This window comes from Pimephales promelas, chromosome 21, assembly GCF_988280905.1.
Source record: "Pimephales promelas chromosome 21, fPimPro1.hap1.1, whole genome shotgun sequence".
Lineage (NCBI taxonomy): Eukaryota > Metazoa > Chordata > Actinopteri > Cypriniformes > Leuciscidae > Pimephales > Pimephales promelas.
In genome coordinates this window covers 22,894,126-22,913,588 of record NC_142789.1, presented here as the reverse complement: position 1 = coordinate 22,913,588, position 19,463 = coordinate 22,894,126, and the positions used below count along the sequence as shown (strand labels likewise).

Genomic DNA, 19,463 nt, shown 5'->3' with positions numbered 1-19,463 from the left:
ATTTCTCTCCCTCTGTTTGTCTGTCTTAATTACGGCTATTCCCTCTGTTGTGACTCAATCAGCCAAGTTTTTCCTCTCTGTTTTCCCTCACTCTCTCTCTCTCTCTCTGTGAGACCGACCCATCTTTTGCAGCACGAGCAGCCAAACAAACACTTCTCCTTCTGTTCCTCTGACACAGAAGAGCATTTCCTTCAGTCAATGAGATAGGATTCCCACTGATTTTTGTATGACACCACAGAAGCGCCAATGGAATCGCAAAAATAACTGTTATCTAATAGGTTTCACAAATACTTTCTGCTCGCCCTTCGGCCTTCCGTTCGCCCCTCGGTCAGCCAAACTAGTCAAATCCAAAGTACACAGCTTATTAGTTAGAAATTTACACTATTCTAAAGGGGAGGTCACAGTACACATTTAGTTCCATTGACTTCCATTCATAAGCATGTGAATGTGTCAGAACAGAAACGCAAGCTAATAAGAAAAGTTTCGCATTTTGCTGCTTTTCAAAGTTCTTTCAAAGTACTTTCAAAGTTCAAAGTTCTTTTTTCAAAGTACTTTCGCAAGCCAAAATTTGGTGAACTTTGGCTTGCGAATTTGCACCATGTGAAGACATGTGACCAGTAGAAGATAAAATAAGTCAGGCATGACCTCTAGGCTGAATTAAAAGAACGCGTATGCTTGTTATATTTAGAATTCATGTTTTTAAAAAGGATGTTACAAAGTGTCAGTAGAAATCTTGTGAGCTCAAAGTCTAGTGTGATCTTAAGTCCGAAATTTGCCCAACATGAAAAAACAAAGCAATTCTTATACACTAGATTTAACAGAAAATATACCCCCCCCCCCCCCTCAAAATAAAAACAATGTGGGCTCAAAATCGAAATTCTTGACTAAAAGAAAAAGAAGCTATTGAACATGAATTGTCCACCGTTATATCTATCCCTCCATTATTGTTAATGAGATACAGCCCTTGTGACAACTATTTACTAAAATGAGATGAGACAGTTTTTGATCTTTTTTTAATCACAACATTAGCTCCAGCTGCTCTTCAGCAAGCTCTGTAGATCTGAAAGCCTCTGTGGTTTTGATGGATCTTTAAGAGTGGAAGTAGTAGATAGGATTCAGAAATGATGACAGACACATCTCTCGCTGTTTGCGGAGCATAGCTGTGCTCTGTCTGGGCAGATCGCCAACTAAAGTCAAACTACAGTTCAACCCATCCATACATCCAGTGATTTGAGAGAGGTGGTTAATGATTTCCCAAGGTGTCCCTTTGAGGTCTGAAAAATTCCCCAAATTCTGGAGAATTGCTACATGCCAAAAATAAATTTATTGAGAATGGCGTCAGACATTCCGTACTAGTAATCTGACTAATATCTAAAGAGCTAAAATTAGGACATATCAACATAAATCTGTCTCTCTCTAGGTGTGTATCTATGAGGAGAAAGGGAAAAAATGAGTGAAGCATAGCATATCCTCATCCAGTTCACACGTATGAATTCTGCGCGTTTCATCATCATAGCTGTGTGATCAAAGTTATGCCGAAATTACAGGCATGCAGCAGGGAGAAAACTTGATTTAGTCTGAACATAAACACAGGAAAGAAGAACCCAAGCAAGCCCCAGCCAGAAGCTTCCCCTCTGTCTGAACTAATAAGATATCTTATCATGGAGTTCATGCTTTTCTGCAATCCAGAGTTAAGTATATACTTTAATGATATTTATGCACACAACTTGGAGTGATGATAAAAGTTGTTCTACAGCAACTATTGTGAAATAGTTTTCTGATTTAAAATACCCAAACTTTATGGGAAAAGTCCCCATTTGGCTCCATAATTAGTAAGATATGCAAAGTGCATGCTATGCAATCATAAACTGGTATAACCATAAACAGAAATAAAAACAAATACGTTGATGGCTCCGCTGTACCAAGGAAAAAAAATGAATATTGACTACCATATTAATTTACATGGTGGTACTCTAAATCTCGAAGAAACTTGCTATTTTTTGTACTTTAAGTGATTTTGGGAGCTTTTTGTTGTTAAATGTCTTCACCTGCAGTAGGCCTCCAGAGTTGTTCCAGCCCGTTTTCATTCTTTGGCGTCATGTAGGTGACGCCATATGACATTTCGTCAAAATACTACGCATATGGCACCCTTTAGCGTCAATATGAGACGCAGACCCTACCCCAGACCTAAACCTACCCATAACAGTGTGTGTTATATTGACGCTAAAGGGTGCCATGTGCGTGGTATTTTGACGAAATGTCATATGGCGTCACCTACAGTATATGACGCCGACGATATGATGCATTTCATCCAGTGCTCTTTTTGTTCTCTGTTGTTTACTGTGACCGTGTGACCAAACAATTCAAATGATTCAACCGCGAATCCATTCACATTCATTAGTGATCTCAAAAGAGTGATTCAATCGGCAACAGCCGATTCATTTTCATTCGCGAATCAGTCTAGTTTTGATTCTAAGCTGCCGAAAGAAAACACTGATAAACGATTTATACTAAATTGCTGAAAAGTTGTCAAGGACTATGTTTCTCAGGGTGGTATAAGGTATAACATTCTCGCCAGACAAGGATTTATTGACGCTAGTGGTAGTGTAGAACGCACTAGAGTCAGTATCGCCGAACGTTTTAAAAAAAAACGTTCACTGACATTTCGGTCATGAAAATTAGGCCTATATGATATGATGTCAACATTGACTTCTCTTTTTTGAAGCGGATAATTGAGACCTGTTTATGCATCAGCTTTAGCTAGCATTTAAGTCAAGGACATATTCAAACAGCCTACCTGTACGGTTCCCTTCGTGTAGTAGGCTATGTTGCATTTCACAATAATTATATTCCTAAAATATAAATTTTAGATATGCCACAGACATAAGATATTATTTAATCGCTTTATGAATCAATAACCCTTGTGGGGGTGTCCCCATAAAGTGCTTTATTTTCAGAAATGTCGTCCTACCAATATGCATGTAGCAACAAGACCACTTGTAGCCTACTACTGAAAACAAACAAAAGATGAGATGACAAATATTGTGGACCATCAATTTTGTTGCACCCATAATGGTGTAGTAACAGCATTTACTAGCAGGGGATAACTGGTCAAACCTTGGTTGTCACTTCCCATCTCAGTTACCCTGTTAAAAGTGGGACATGACCTAAAATGTAAATTTGAACTACAGCAACGATTGCTTCAGAGAGCAACCCAAAACGGACACAAACAGCCTTATAGAGTTATGGTCACAATCCCCAACTGAGAAATGGTTCCGTCCATTTATATTTTATCATAAGACACCTTTCTTTCATAACATTAAGTTTGAACCACTGTAGGCACATTTTAACTATATGATTTAACTATGTAATTATGTCTTTACCACCTTTCCGGGCCTTGAAAGATTTCATCCGAAATATCTTCATTTGTGTTCCGAAGATAAACGAAGGTCTTTCGGGTTTGGAATGACATGAGGGTGAGTAAAATGTTTGGGTTAACTAACCCTTTAATAGGTTAATTATCTGAACATGCTCCTCCCACACTTTGTTAATAAAACATCATCAAAACAGTTTTGTAGATATGACTGAATTGGCAATTTATTTTACACTAAGTCTAAGCAAACAATCGTTTTTATTTTTTTAAAGAAAATGCTTCACTCTTTCAGTCGGATCAAAATTGTGACTGTTTCTGGTCCATATGGCCACGGCTAACATACTTTTCCCGCATTTACTGGTTTGACTGTTTCTCAGCTCAACCTATTTCTGAGGCTTTGTTTTAAGATGATGCAGTTTTCTTTTCCATCACCATGAACAGTTCTCAGACAGGCTCATATAGCCTTGATGTGTCTGCAGTGAAAATCAAAGTGCATTAAACATTAAAAGTACTGTCAAACTCAGAAGTAGACCAACTCTAAGGGAAAAGTAGAGCACTGAGAAGGCTAGAAGGCAAAAATGTAGACTCTATGATCCTTGTTGTGCTCTTCTATTCGCCAGCATACTTAAATATGTAAATATATTTGAACTGATTTTAATTGGTTATAACAGAAAAGCTAAATGATAGGTCTATTGTTCTGTCTCAAAACCCAGGGAACCTAATCTCATAATACATCGCAACCATCTCAGTTAAAAAATAAATCCAAAATGGCAGAGAAATGCTGATTATAATACTGTATACTTCACTGTAAAAATAATAATGTTGGTTTAACTTAAAAAAGTAAGTAACCTGGTTGCCGTAGAATTGAGTTTAAAACAATGACAGAGATTGGTTTAGTCAACGGAAACTTAAAATATAATGTTAGCTTGGGTAGTTTCTGAAATCTGTCCTTCACTAGCTCTGTATGATTTGAATGAAACTTAAAACATAATCATGAAATATACAAGAACAGTGGACAAGTAGGTTGGCAGAGAGAGGGACACCTGCCACTAACCCGCATACACAGGTGCTCTCTGACTTCAGTATGTGTCTGTGCTCGCTGCTCTCTGTGCTGTTGTTTTCAGGATGGTGGTACTGTAGTATGTGGGGGAGGGGTTTCTGCTCAGAACATGTCGGGACAAATAGCGAATGGCATCTGTTTTTTAAATTAAAACACTGGGGTTTAATTGTTTCTTGACGGAGTGTCAGTGAAAGCTGGAAGATCCACTACATCCTTTTTTAATGCTATGTAGTCTGTACTACCTCCCTCAAAAGTAACAATTAGTTTATAAATATTTAATGGCAATAAAAGAAACAAAGATTCTCGCTGGACCTGCTGGTCTTACTAATTATTCATGAGGTCAGGACTTAAACTCTGACGTTAACCAGATGTTTAAATGAGTGAGAGCATGGGGTAGCACTTATACAGTACAATATAAGGGATAATTAATACGATGTAAAGTGGAAGTGGTTGCGGAGTGCATTCAAATCGTTTAATGCACAGTTAGCTGTGGATTATCCCACTCATACCATGGTCATTTGCCAGCACTGACGACTTAAAAGCTGTTATTGATGTTTGCAGTGCAATATTCGACTGGAAGGATAAAAAATACGGTTACTTTTGTCATTTACAGCTCGTTAGATCTAGCACTATGCCTGCTTTGAATCAGACACAGAGATAAAGTAGTGCGTAAGATTACATTTATTTGAATGAAGGACTTATAGCATTATATTTTATATTCCATAGAATTATTGTCATCTTGTTTTTCAGGATACTTTGGATAGAAACTAAAAAAAAAAAAAAACAGCATTTATGTATGTACTCTGAAGTGTTGACTGTTGTCAAAGTAGACATTTTTTGTAACGATGTAGTCTTTACTCTCATTTTTTATCAATTTAATGTGAATAATTGAATAATTACTTATAAAAGAACATTGCACCCCAAACTAAGTGTGGGCCCTGCAGTATTTTTCTTAGAAATGTCATATATATATATATATATATATATAGCATAAACTCCTCATAGTAACACAAAGCACCCATTAGACCATAAATCTTATATTTTTTCCCTCTTACACTAACGAACCTAATACTTAATTTTGAGCTTATATTTGAAGTAAATTATAACCCGAGTGTCATTTGCCCTTTGTGTGTGAACTAAATTACCTGAAAGGAAGTCGTATAACACTCTTTACCATTCCATTGTGTTAACCCCTATGTTAGAGACGGTCCAGCCCTAAGGCAAAGAGATTCAACTCAAATATCTTCTCAACCATGAAATCTCATCCAAGCAGACCAAGCATTAGAAACACAAAATAAAACTGTTCTATTGAGTGATGAAAATCAGGAATTCTCAATATACATTGAAGCTGCAACTTGTAGGCTAACATAGAAAAATCATTGAATATAAACATAATTTGCACATTCAACACATAGCACTTTTAACATGTTTAAAGTTAGTGTGCTTGGCATGAAGTTTGCCACTCTTGCATACAGCAATGACTCCAGCAGTCAAGCAAATGATTGGCATATGTTTTTGCACAAATGCCACCAGTTGAAGTAATATATATATTCTCCACATTCCACAAAGCATCTAAATGTTTTATGCTATGCTATATAAATATATACAATGTATATAAAAAGATAAAAAACGCAGTTTCATCAAACTGTAGCATGATCAAACATCAGATAAATCCATCAAGACATCAAAAGTAAAAGCATGCGTATCCTTATTTTGACCTGAGGCAATGCACAAGTGCTCACGGTACACTTGTTCTGTAAGACTATGTGTGTGCAAATGGTGGGCAAACGAGTATTTAAACTAAGGGCTGCAGTGCTCTCTGAATCTGACCAATCAGAACTGAGCACACAGTGGCCCGGAGCTGAGAGGATGATGTGCTGTACATAGCTAGGCTACTTTAATTCCAGGCCACTGAGACTCATTTATGTATGATACTTATCAAAACGGAACAAGACAGAGAGCCCTCGACCTATTATAAGACAAACAGAGAATGGAAGATAGAGTGTGTGCTAAGTGTGTTTTCAGGGTTCCAGAAAGTGTTTGCCTGTGTCTTTTATATGCATGTATTTTTGTATGTACAAACAAACTAAATAATTTTCTGTTCATGGGTACTATATGCGCTATGTGTGTCTGTTTGGGGGGATGTCTAAAGCTACAGGACAATAAATTTTGCTCTAGGGGCTCTTAGAGCAAAAAGAGTGGATGTGGCAGTGGGCTCTGTTAAAAGGTTAGACCCCCTCTCCCTCAGGCTTCTGTTACTTTTCTGCTGGTATGGAATATATATAGGCTATGTATAATACATAGATTTTTAAAATGTCTTTTCTAAACATTTAATGCTTTAAAAAATGTATTGCTCATTTGTTTATGCAAATACTAATGTTAAAGAGTAGTTCACTTTTAAAAAAAACTTTTGCTGATAATTTACTCACCCCCGTGTCATCCAAGATATCCATGTCATTCTTTCTTCAGTCAAAATGAAATTAAGGTTTTTGATGAAAACATTCCAGGATTTTTCTCCATATAATGGACTTCAATGGGAACCAAACGGTTCAAGATCCAAAAGACAGTTTCAGTGCAAACTGCAAACTGTTCAAAGGGCTTTAAATGATTTCAGACGATGAATAAGAGTCTTATCAAGTGAAACGATCGCTCATTTAAAAATAACAAAGTTTAAGTTTTATAAGCTCAAATGGTCGGCTTGCTCTGTTCTGTGATGCGCGTTCGTGACTCTCCTGTTCGAACTCATTCATCGAAATGAACGAATCTTTTCCCGAGTCAACTTATTCATTACATTCGTTGAATGAACCAAATGAAAAAGGTTTTTTTTTTTAAAGTGTTTTTTTAAAAAGGTTTTTTTTTTAAAGTGAACAACTCCTTTAACAGTTTTTTTTAATGTACATAGAATACATTATTGCAAGAATTATGATTAAAACGATTCAACCTCAGAAGATTCCTCAGATCATACATTCGCAATGCAGTTTTCAACAGTACAAAGTTGAGGCTGTTTCTGTTTTAGACACATTGGTGAGGGTGTTAAGCGTAACAAGTCAGAAGTCGCTACGAGTCGACTTTTCTCAGTCTGATGGTTTCCCTTCATTAGTAAAACCTGCAAACGGCTGTATGCTCTGGAAGAGATCTCGTCTAATTAAACAGGTCCGGGGGCAGGCAAGGTAATCTCTACCCGTCCTCGCTGGGGAGGCCAGATCACAGGCCTTCTCACTTCCAGGATGGAAAGAGTAAAGAATCCCAGAATGGATTAGATCCAAGACTAGACACAATGCTGTGCTGTTATGCAATGTGATGCTTTATGCACTGCTCAAATATTTCAAGAATGACTTATTAAAGGGTTAATTGACCCAAAAATGAAAATTCTGTCATTAATTACTCACCCTCATGTCGGTCCAAACCTGTAAGACCTTTGTTCATCTTCGGAACACAAATGAAGATATTTTTGATGAAATCCGAGAGCTTTCTGACCACACATAGACTGCAACGTCATTGCCACTTTCAAGGCACAGAAAGGTAGTGAAGACATTGTTGAAGTCGTTCATGTGACTAATTGTATGAAGCGACAAGAATTGATTTCTGCACTGTGTTTACAACATGAACAGCATCATAGACCGACACAGAAGAGAAGAAATTGTCAAATAAAGTCGTTGTTTTTGTTTTTTTGCATGCAAAAATTATTCTTGTTTGGAACAACATGAGGAATGAGGATGAATAATCAATGACAGAATTTTCATTTTTGGCTGAACTATCCCTTTAAAGGTATAGATTATTTGCTACATTGTCCAGGACAAGACTATATGCAAATACCTAAAAATGTAAGAACAGCTTTAGTTTTTCCAAATTATCAACAACACTATCTGTCAGCTTACACACACGACACAGCGACATCACCCCTCTCCATATTGCACATACATTACATCACATTTATTGCACTTACTCACTATAGCCATTTTAAAACTGTGACAATCACCATTCAGAACTGTCATTGTTACAGGATGTTGCACTAGCTATTTTATGAGTTAATTTACTTCTTATGACTAATTTGTCTATTGTATGTAAATGACGTCTGTTTATTGTGTGAATTTATTGTCTGTAACATTGAGTTACTGTGTTGTGCATAGTGTGGTTCTAAATGCATCAAGTTTGCAACAAGAATTCTCGGAAACTATGTTCTAAGAACTTTAGCAAACATTCTAGCAAGATTCTCTCAAAGTTAACGGTAACGTTAATAAAACGTTCATTAAAGGTTATCTGAAGTTTTTTTCCTCTGAAATGTTTTAGTTGGGCGACTGTAAAAAAATATTTTCATGTTTTGTAAACACAACATTTTTTCTTTTGTCAAATCAACTTAGATAATTTATGTAGTTCAGATAACATAATATTTTGAGTTTCTGGCGATTAAATTAATCTCCTTCATTGTATTAACTCATTTTTTCCATTTCAATTAACTTAAAATTTTAAGGCAACCAGGTTACTTATTTTTTAAGTTAAACCAACAATATTTTTTACAGTGTAACATTGTTTTTCAAATGTTACTTCTTGTTTCACAACATTTAAAGAACTTTCAAAAGCAACATTCCCATAATGTTTGCGAAATGATAAAATGAAACGTTCCCTTAACTTTCACATAACCAATCATTTTTCTTAAAAAAAAAACCTTTATAAAACTGGAAGTTCATAACTAAATATGAACATTAGCAAAATGTTCTTAATTAAATTATATAATGATTGTATTCAAATTCTAAATTCAAAAGTGTTTTGTAAATTAAAGTTTGGAGCTGTTGGTTCTTACAAATCATCTAAACCTACTTTAAGATTTGTTACAAATGAAAAAGATCTGGAGTGGATCTACAGAGACAAAGGTCACAATTAAAAAGTTATATGGCCAACTGTCCATTCAAATTCAGGAGGGTGTCGTTCCTGGCACCACACACCATCACTGGAATAACAAGACAATACACTGCCATTATGGGATGAGGATCGTTTACACTAATCGAGCCATAAAGGGCTATCACACACGCACAATGAGATAGTTGGAAGAGGACCCCAGCACAGTCTTTCACAACCAATGTTTATAATCAATTTCTTAATAGTCCATCTTTTCTCAATGCTTTATGTCATAATTAATACTCTAAACATAAAAAAACAACTATCTGAATCTTGAAATTAGTGTCAAAAGTCAAACTTCTCAAGAATTTTCTGTCTGTTAAAGAATGCAAAAATTACAGACTAGCATAAGTTTGTGCTCCTCAAAACTTAAGACAGCAAAATCCCTCACTTTTAATCTTTTTATTTTGACTGCAAAGTCAGACACAGCAACCAGCTTTAGCATAACACTGTCCTCCTTTAATCATGTGACATACAAACACATTCGTAGACTGTACTCTATCATTGTTGGTAATTAGTTTCTTTTATCTACATTAACCAGACTACAGGATAACACCAGGGATGAATCCAACCTTTTTGATGTGGAACAGGCTTTTGGAAATCTCTGGATTTTGGGCTTTTCTCAGATATCCACAGTCAGAATCATACAGTATAGCTCTGACCATCTTCAGGTGTTTGATGTTTGAGAAAATCAAGCCTTTTGGAGGTTAAAGTGAATGTATAATCATCACACTGTTGATTAGAGACATGCCTGAACCCTAACAAATGAAAGAAAACTGCATAAATGCCTAAATAAACTAAATAAAGAAAGAAAAGTTGTCTCTGTTCTGGAATAGTTTTAAATATACATTTTTTATTACAGTAATTAAAAAATAATACAATTTAATAATACAAATGATAAAAGATATTTTTGAAAATACATTTATGTCATGACAACTCTCAGAGAGTTTGGCATGGTAATGAGTATGACAATGTTAAAGGTACGATATGCAAGATTTTTTGCCACCAGGGGTCGCTAACCTCTTAAATTCTTATACTAACGTTAAAGGGTTAGTTCACCCAAAAATGAAAATTCTGTCAGTATTTACTCACCCTCATGTTGTTCCAACCCCGTAAGACCTTCGTTCATCTTCGGAACACAAATTAAGATATTTAAGATATTAAGATCGCTCCTGCATACAGTCCATAGGCTTCTTGAGGGACTGGCTCTTGCTGTCTCCGAAAAGTCATTAAAGACATCGTTAAAATAGTCCAAGTGACTACAGGGGCTCAATCTTAAGTTTATCAAACGACGAGAACACTTTTGTGCGCAAAAAAACAACAAAAATAACGAATTTATTTCAACTATTCGTTTATTTCTCCCTCTGTGCGAGTCAGGTTACTAGTTTAATAGCGTAAGCTTCTGTTATTGTACGTCACACGCATCACACACACATGACCAGCGTCGGCCAATAGTGAGCCTACGTGTGACGTAGCTTTACGCAATCACACTACATTAACTGACTTACAGGCTCATGGAGAAGGACGTGATTGAGCCCCTGTAGTCACTTGGACTATTTTAACTTTGTCTTTAATGACTTTTCAGGGACAGCAAGAGCCAGTCCCTCAAGAAGCCTATGGACTGTATGCAGGAGCGATCTTAATATCTTAAATATCTTAATTTGTGTTCCGAAGATGAACGAAGGTCTTACGGGGTTGGAACAACATGAGGGTGAGTAAATACTGACAGAATTTTCATTTTTGGGTGAACTAACCCTTTAAAGAGGAAATGAAGCAGTCAATCAAGTTTTTGATTTGATTTGATTTACAAAATGGATTTCCACTATAATCAACAATTATATAAGAAACATGACAAATGTAGACATATAAAAGAAAAAAGAAAAAACGTTATATCTTTTGCTGCCAGGGTGCCACCATTGTGCCACCATTGTGCAGTTTTCTAACATGTGACGTCAGGGGTTGGTTGGCCTGTCATCAAACTGTTTACACCACAGTGTTTTGACCGCGAATGACTAATGTTAGGTACAGTCATTATTAGCTAACAGCTGTAAGCATGAACTAGCTTAGTGTTTAGCTAACTTAGAGAAGTTTATTAGCACCAGACAAAAAGATGACATCTAATCCCCTTTAAGAGAACATTCAATTTATTGGAACGACACTTCTGAATGTTCTCTGAACGTTCTGAAACGAATCGATTACCTAACGTAACCTCGATGAGGGACCGAGTATTGCGTAAGCTAGCTAATATCTCCGAAAAGACTAATCTTTCCCGTAGCGTAAGCTAGCTTACGCAATACGAGAGAACCTCTCGTAAGAGAACTAATATTAACATCTAAAAAATGTTAGACAAACATCCAACTAAAACATTTCTAGACATGGACAATCAATAGATAGCGTTTAGAGCATTATTAAAGACTAGATAACATTGAATGATTGTTGTATTCACTCTTTCACCCTTCATGACTTGCCAAAATCTTAGCCAAAGTTTTGAGAATGTTCCCTTTTAGCTGGGAACAAGGCGAACATTTTAATCAATGGTCAAATCAGTTTGACATTAATTTCCAATGTCATATGGATATTTTTAGTTTGGTGCCCTTATAAACTCAGATGGCATAAAACAAGAACACCCTGCCATCTACCATTAAGTGCATCAATCAAAGCAAAGCTCATATCTAAAATGTCCTTTAACTACTGCCAAGAGGAAAACATTGTATTATCCTGCAGGGGAGGATGTCAGTCTACCCAGGTACGCCAATAAGCCCAGACACACTGCCAGCTTTTCCTCATTCTGCCAAGCTACAAGGGCATGACACGCTCTGAACTCTGGAACATGACAAATAACAACGACTAGTCCTCCAAAATGACACACTTTGCACACTGATTCTGTAAGGAGCAGAGGAGCTGCATGGGTGAAGTAGTTTTGGTCCGATGGTAATAATCACTCAGGGAGAAAGAGATTATTTCAGCAGGTTCTAGCTTGACCTACATGGCTTAATCTTTTTTGGGTCAAATCAGTTTATTCCTGGATGTAACCAGGTTCAAAACACATTGCAAGGCATCGGCAGGAGTGAAACTATTTCATCCAATTCAAACTAATTGCAAAAGTCTGTAAATGTGCTTTGCCTCAAAGCAGAGGGAGAAATCTCCATCTTTCTAGTGCAGTGTTCATGTACTGGATTTAGCCCCACTGCAGCTTAACATACGCTTATAATTAAAGCTATACAGCAGCACCCAATGCTGAGGCTATGATCCACATGAGGCTATGATCTCCTCAGAGAGGCTTGACAAGGGCGCTGAGGTGGTAGCGTTTTATTTCAAAGAAGGGGCCTGGTTTCATCTGCCCATTTGAAATGATGAGGAGGGTTTTCAAATCACATATTTTATGGATATCCCTCTTTCACTATCCTTTTTGGACATGTCTGCATGGATATGAGGTGGATGTTGCTTTGCATTTAATCCTGCATCCAAGCAACTGGGGTATTTATTTTCTCTCCACACCCTTAATATTCAACAACCTGGAAGTTTGATGTAAAAAGCATTATTTTCTCATTACGAAGCCACTTTTAAGCGTGGGCGACAAAGATATCTCGTCTCTTCGTGTTTACATGTCACACCACAGATAACCTTTTAGGTTACATTTATCTTTATCTTGCATATATTTCTGTTGTAGCAGCTGGATGGGTGCAGTGTCAGTTTAATATGACACAAGGAGTCAAGGACATGATAGCTTATTTTATATCGGCTTTATAATAGGATTGTACAAAAATGAGCATAATCATATTTTTTTTTTAGCGCAGGCAGATGTGATTATGCAATTGTGCGTTTTAAACGAAGACACAATAGATTTCTTATTATGATTAAAAAATGACTAAAATAAATTTAGATGAAATAACAAACATGTCATTCCTGCAGAGATAGCTGTTGCGTTTACCTAATTTAATAACTGAAATGGCACCTACACGCCCCTCTCTCTAAACAGCTGCTGAAAATGACCAACAGTCCCCCTATGTCTTAAAAATCTTAACGATCACACATATAAACTATAATAAAATAATATGCAGAGGTGGGTTACTGTGTGGCAAGACGTCTTTCGATTCGTAGCGAAAAGCGCACCCGGTCACGGTGCAGGTGTTGGTTATACGCATACAAGCGTGTGACACATTATAATTTGCTCGGCAAAGCTTCGAGGCAGTGTCTACATGTGACTTGATACATATAACCACCATATTCATTCATTATTTTCCGACAATTTAAAAACCATCCCACTTTCATGTGAAAAATCGCCAAGCCATATAATTTACGCGTAACGGTTTACTTACGCACAGCCTCCAGTTTTGGATCCAGCGCACTGGCGGTTTGCTGAATTTTGCCTATTTTGTTCTGCAAAGCCCAAACCCGTTGGTTTGTGGAGATTATTTCGTTCTCAAGCTCCTGAAATAAGGAGCAGGCGTGTTTGGACAGGTCGGAGAGCTGCCGCAGGGTCCTGGATAGAGCCACATTGGTGATAGAGCACAGATCCTCGAACAGTAACCCTTCATCATTAGGGATGGGATGTCTGCACAGCAGCTGGGGCTCAACGATCCGTTTGGCAAAAGGCATTTTTCAGTAGGTAAATGCAAATCCCCCATAAATGAGTAAATCAACTAATCCAACAGAAGATTCTGGTGCCTGTCAAGCAAAAATCCACGAATCCTCCGCGCAACCCGCCATCACTTCAGCTCTCCCGTTAGAGGAGCTCACGCAAGGGATGGAGGTTTCTCAGTGAAAATCTCCGCTCCTCCTCTGGTCCTGGATGCTTTTTGGTAGGCTACTGGCTTCTTTCAGGGCTTTGAGGCTGAGGTTGGATTGAGAAAGGCTTTGCGAAAACACGGACTGGTCTACTTGTGCCAGGAGCGGAGAGACATTTCACAGTCCACTATGGCGAAGGCGTGCTACTTTAATAGTAATTAGGACACGATTACGTCACCTGATGACGCCGTCCAGTCAGGTACTTCGTTAATATTCACGAGAAAGGCCTTAACCGTCTTAGTTTTTAAAAGAAATAAGCTTCCATAGGGATGATGGTCTACATTTCTATCACTCGTTTATACATCTTTGATTAATTCATAAGTAGTTCTTGAAACAATATATTAGACACTTGTAATGCATTTTGTTTCAACACCTTTAACTCGATGTCTATTTTTGCAGGTAGGCTACATTTTAAAGGTAACTGTTGTGATAATCAAATAGCCTACTCTTCAAAACACTGAATAATACTGAAGTGATAATAAATTATGCATAATTACTACAGTAACTAACCTAAACCAACCCCCATTCCTCTAATGTAGTTAATATTTATAATGCATTACAAATGGGATTTTCTATACAACTTCAAAATCATTTGGGAGGGTGGTGGTTATGTATGGCAGTGATTCCCCAGCAGCACGTTCTGACAAGGTTCACTCAGTTATGAACTATTGTCAAAACGTTAGCACAAAAACATTGTTGTACATTGAATGTTTTTTTTCCTGAAACTTTGCCTTTTTACAAAAAATCTATTCTTTTATTTTTAAACAACATTTTTAACTCTCCCTGCTTCAAGCACAATACGGTCGGTCTCTCATACAGACAGTTCAATATCTTTTAAATCTGCTGAAATGAAACAGTTCATTCACAATCTCCGACTAGCCGCCTACGTCATAAATGCTCCATTGTGATTTCCACAAAGGTGACAGCGTAAGTACCCGTACCTCATTTTGGAACAGCAAAGGCTGCAGTATTACATCAGCACAGCGGTTTTCCCGGTCGGATAAACTTTTGTCCACTCTTTTGTCGAGGACTTAAGGGGGTTGAAAACGTTAACCAAACAAGTTATTTGATTTTTTTTTTCAGCAAAAAATTGTATTGGGAAGTATGTTTTCTCTTGTTGTTCCAAACATGTGTGAATACTTTTTCGGTTAGTTCATAGCATTGGTTAATGTATTAATTAGTTAGCATTAGTTAATGTATTAACTGACGATATGTTATTTCTTTGTAACAATGTTATAATGGCATTTACGTACAAGTTACTTATCACCCTCAGCTGGTGCTATTTAGGGTTACTAAATACAACGTTACTGCTCTCTGTCAAAATCAACGTTTTTCTTTCAGTGAATGATGAATGTAGCCTACTAGTTTAATAATAGTTTTTTTCTGTATTAATTTACAGTAGACTACTAGAGGATATTTCATTCTAAATTATGCCCTTTTCAACAGTCATAATTACGTTTGGGTATATATTTAGCCTATGTAACCTATGAATGCTATTTTGTATGAAGACCCTGTTTTTCCTATTCTTCCCAAACACATACAATTTTGATTGACCAAAAAAAAAAAAAAAAACTAACGTTTTTCATGTCACAGACTGAAAAATTGCAATTGAATTTGGGTACACCCTAAAAAAAAAAAAAAAGGCAACAATTTAGCACTTTCCACCATGTGTTCAGGAGCTGCATTTAAGTCCAGAAAAACACCAACGGTACTTCAGAATGAATGCAGAGCAGATGGAGGATCTGCTATCAGTCATTGGACCTGACATCACAGGGATGTCAATAAAGAGCCCGTTCTCATCCCAAGGAGTCATATACGACGCTTTTGCCAAAGCGCAGACATCCAACGCACATGGCACCCTTTAGCCTCAATTGGTCAATTGCAGAAAGCGCCTCCTAGTGGTCTAACCCTAACCCTACCCCATACCTAAACCTCATTCTCATCCCAAAGCGCCATATATAACCGAAGCGTCTCATTTGACGGAAAAGGGTGCCATGTGCATTGGATGTTTATGCTTTTGTCATCTCACTGGAGGATCAACATATACACCCTGACAAAATAAACAGGCTTATTTGTTAGCTTGCATCTTGCACAACTTTCTTCTCAAGAGGTGTCTGAATACCAGTGCCCCAACTCCTGGATCGATGGAGAGCTTTTCTACTGTTGGTGGACTTTGTGGTGCAAGGGGTATTGAAAAATGGCACAACTGGGGAAAATGAAATATTTAAAAGGTCTATGTTTGTTATATATTTTAATATGACTTTATTCAAGCTGTTAAATTAGGAATGTTAAACTAAATATTGCAGCACAGGGTGAAGTCAGTATGTACATTAACAACGATTTGAGACAAATAAATGTACATTTAAAACACAAATATGTAAATGGCGTGGCTCTGTGCTGTTGCGGGGTTTTGAAAAAGGCCCTGAGCCTGAGTTTGTACACTCATAGAGAATAAAATGTTTGACTTTTAATGACATGCCGCTGCGCTTCTCTTTCTGTGTGCGACCCCCTTTAGAGGGCTGTAAAACACAAAATACACAAGGTTAAATTTGTTGTTCAAAATACACAAGGTTAACTGAACGGTAGTAGTCTTGTGGTGTGTGTAGGCTATAGATCTGAGAAGTGACTGTGATGACCAAGGAGTTACTCTACCTTTTTCAGAATTTAGTCACTATTTTTTTATTAAAAAGATTAATATAGGCTAATGAATAATCTACAGTCTACAGTCACTCCAGAGTCCAGATAAAAGATCTAAAAATGTGTAGAGCATCCTCTCGTGGCGAAATCGGTGCAGTGCAGCATTCAAAATGAATCAAAATAAGGATTCAAAAAAATATCACCATCTGGTGGTCATATTATGCAACTGCGAGAATAGTGATGACAATGGTATTTACATGAGGAAGTGTTTTATTTTATTATTATTAAATAAAGAAATCAAATATAGAAAATAGATATTGAGGATAACTTGAATTACAGACTGGTTTGATAAAATGTGATTGCAAATTGCATTTTAAATTCTTTTAACATTTAATTAAACTCCTAATTGTAAATTTTATTTTTCACAAAATACAAGGATCAAATTGAAAGTAATTTTAAGAGCACGGAAAATGTATGAAAGAAAGTGTAGTGATTAATCGTATAGTATTAGTTAACATTAAATCACGTTTTGTAGGTGAGCTGGATTTTATCTGACAAAGATAATCTCACTTTAACCTAACCTTTGCTTTAAAACCTCACATGGATTCCATAAAACAGCCACACAACAGATAGAACCACATCTGATGATCTAAAAAAATAAACAGATCTGCTTAAACTCAGAAAGTCGAAACTAAAAATTGAATGTTCTTCTGAGCATTGTAATTGAAAAGAGAATGTGGGGTAAAGCCCTCCTGTGGCTCTAAATTAAAATGTTCTAACAATTGCAATGTAACAATTCATGGCATATTTTGTCTATAAATGTAAAACATTTATCTGTTCCTCAGCACAATCCAGCTGTAGAAATATCTTTCTGTTCAATATGAACTCGCTGAGTCATCACCTTATCTTGATAAAGAACTACATATAGCCTTTACAGTTAGTTATTTATGCTTTTATAGCCGTATATTATGTTTGCACAATGGACTCGCTACTCAAAGTAAAGATGTCTCATTAGAAATCAGTATTTTTGGTGTGTTTTGATTTAGCTGTTACTGAATATAACAGGTGCTCTGGCCGTATATAAAGCCCGCATTTCAATTAAATAAGATAAAATGCTTAGATGATTACTTGTTACTCTATAACCACCGTGTCTACTCCAGAAACGTATCAAAATAACGTTAAGTGATTCTCAAGTGGATGTGCCGCGAGCTGCCGCGAGTCGCGACGCGAAAAACAATAATGTGACAAAATAAGTTAACCAGGTCTACATGTGTCAAAAAGTAGGCCTACCCGGAGACCTACCACTCCCGTTGAGATGGGTGCTCATATGATGGTGGACGCTTATCCCACGAGGCCACGGGAGATGATTTGTGAATGGCAGTGAAGCGACGAAACTTGCGTTGCTAGTGGTTGGGTCACAAGATGACATCAGGGCGACGAGTTTAGTAGCCTACTTCTGGATTACATTCATACAACTCTACTGAACGTACGTTGCCGTGAAGTAATTTTATTCAAAATACGTTCCTACTCAAAGGAGGAACGTGCAAATCAGTATTAAGACAAAGCAAGTAGGCCTATGTCCGAATTCACCATAGGGGAATTCTTTTTTTTTTTTTTTTCAGTTGCGTTAGTAGTATTTTGACATTTGTGTTTATGTTTTTTTTATTTATTTTTTTTATTGCAAATGAAAACAACAGTATACAAAGTATACTGACGCTGGTGGTAGGTCACGTGATATTGGCAATATAATATGGCGTGTTGTACGCATATTAGGCAACTATATAGAACGCACTGTAGTGGCGGTGAAGTAATTATTATTTAAAATAAGTAGGCCTATCCACTCTAAGTATGCGTTTTCAGAAGCAGCCATAGACAGTATAAGAAGCAGCACAAGTGATTTCGGAAGCAGTCACTCTCAAGCTGACACTGTCGCGTCCAAATACATTTCTGAAGTCTCTAAGATTGATTAAAAACAAGAAAAGTGACAGATTCTTGAAATATTATGATGATATTTTCACTGATGCATAAGGTTTGTGTCTGTGTATGTCTTTTATTTTATTTATTTTTTATTTTATTTATTTTATTATTTATTTTTTATTTTATTTTTTTCTTTTCATGTGTGAAGCTTTATATACTTGATATAACATGTCGGAGTTCTATGTGTTTTTGTGCTCTGTACTTGCTTGTTATTTGATACATATTCAATAAAAAAAAAAAAAACTGTCGCGTCCATAACGTAACGTAGTAGTTCGGAACATACTAACATAGGCCTACCACTACTCTTACTATGTTTACCATATGTGTGTGTCTATGGCATTAATAAGAGTAGGCTAATATGCATTCAGCAACGTGTTAGAAGAAAATGTTGTACATATAAGCTTCTTCTTCCCATCATGGAATTTTATGGATTGAGTTTTAATTAGGCTAATTAACTTAGTTTTTATCTATTTATAAAAGTAATTTAATTTCATGAACTAAGCAGTTTGTAAACATTTATCACTAGAAAAAAATTAAATAGCCATTTAATCATGAAAGTATTATTCAATCATTTAAGACATTTCCAATTAAACCTTAAAAAATAAATGAATGTGCACCCTGTCAACTGTCCAGAACACGAGCATCATAATGGCAGGTGTTCTACAGAAGTACAGAACTTGCCATTTTATTTATAAAAAAAGCTTTTCTAAACTATATGGTAATTTGAGCAGA

General features: G+C 36.6%; 1 protein-coding gene across 3 annotated transcripts in view; it reads right to left on the bottom strand.

The window, feature by feature from the left end:
- nhsb (Nance-Horan syndrome b (congenital cataracts and dental anomalies)) overlaps positions 1-18,352 on the bottom strand; it is a 59,704-nt gene extending 41,352 nt beyond the window's left edge. For 2 of the 3 annotated variants that reach the window (XM_039674158.2, XM_039674159.2), the window contains exon 1: positions 13,649-14,203. In XM_039674158.2, the coding sequence (XP_039530092.2) occupies positions 13,649-13,928 (280 nt within the window). In that variant the 5' untranslated portion in view covers positions 13,929-14,203. Of the gene's footprint in view, positions 1-13,648; positions 14,204-18,056 lie in introns of those variants that run through there. The other variant, XM_089124974.1, reaches the window with a different exon arrangement.
- Positions 18,353-19,463: the final 1,111 nt, after the last annotated feature.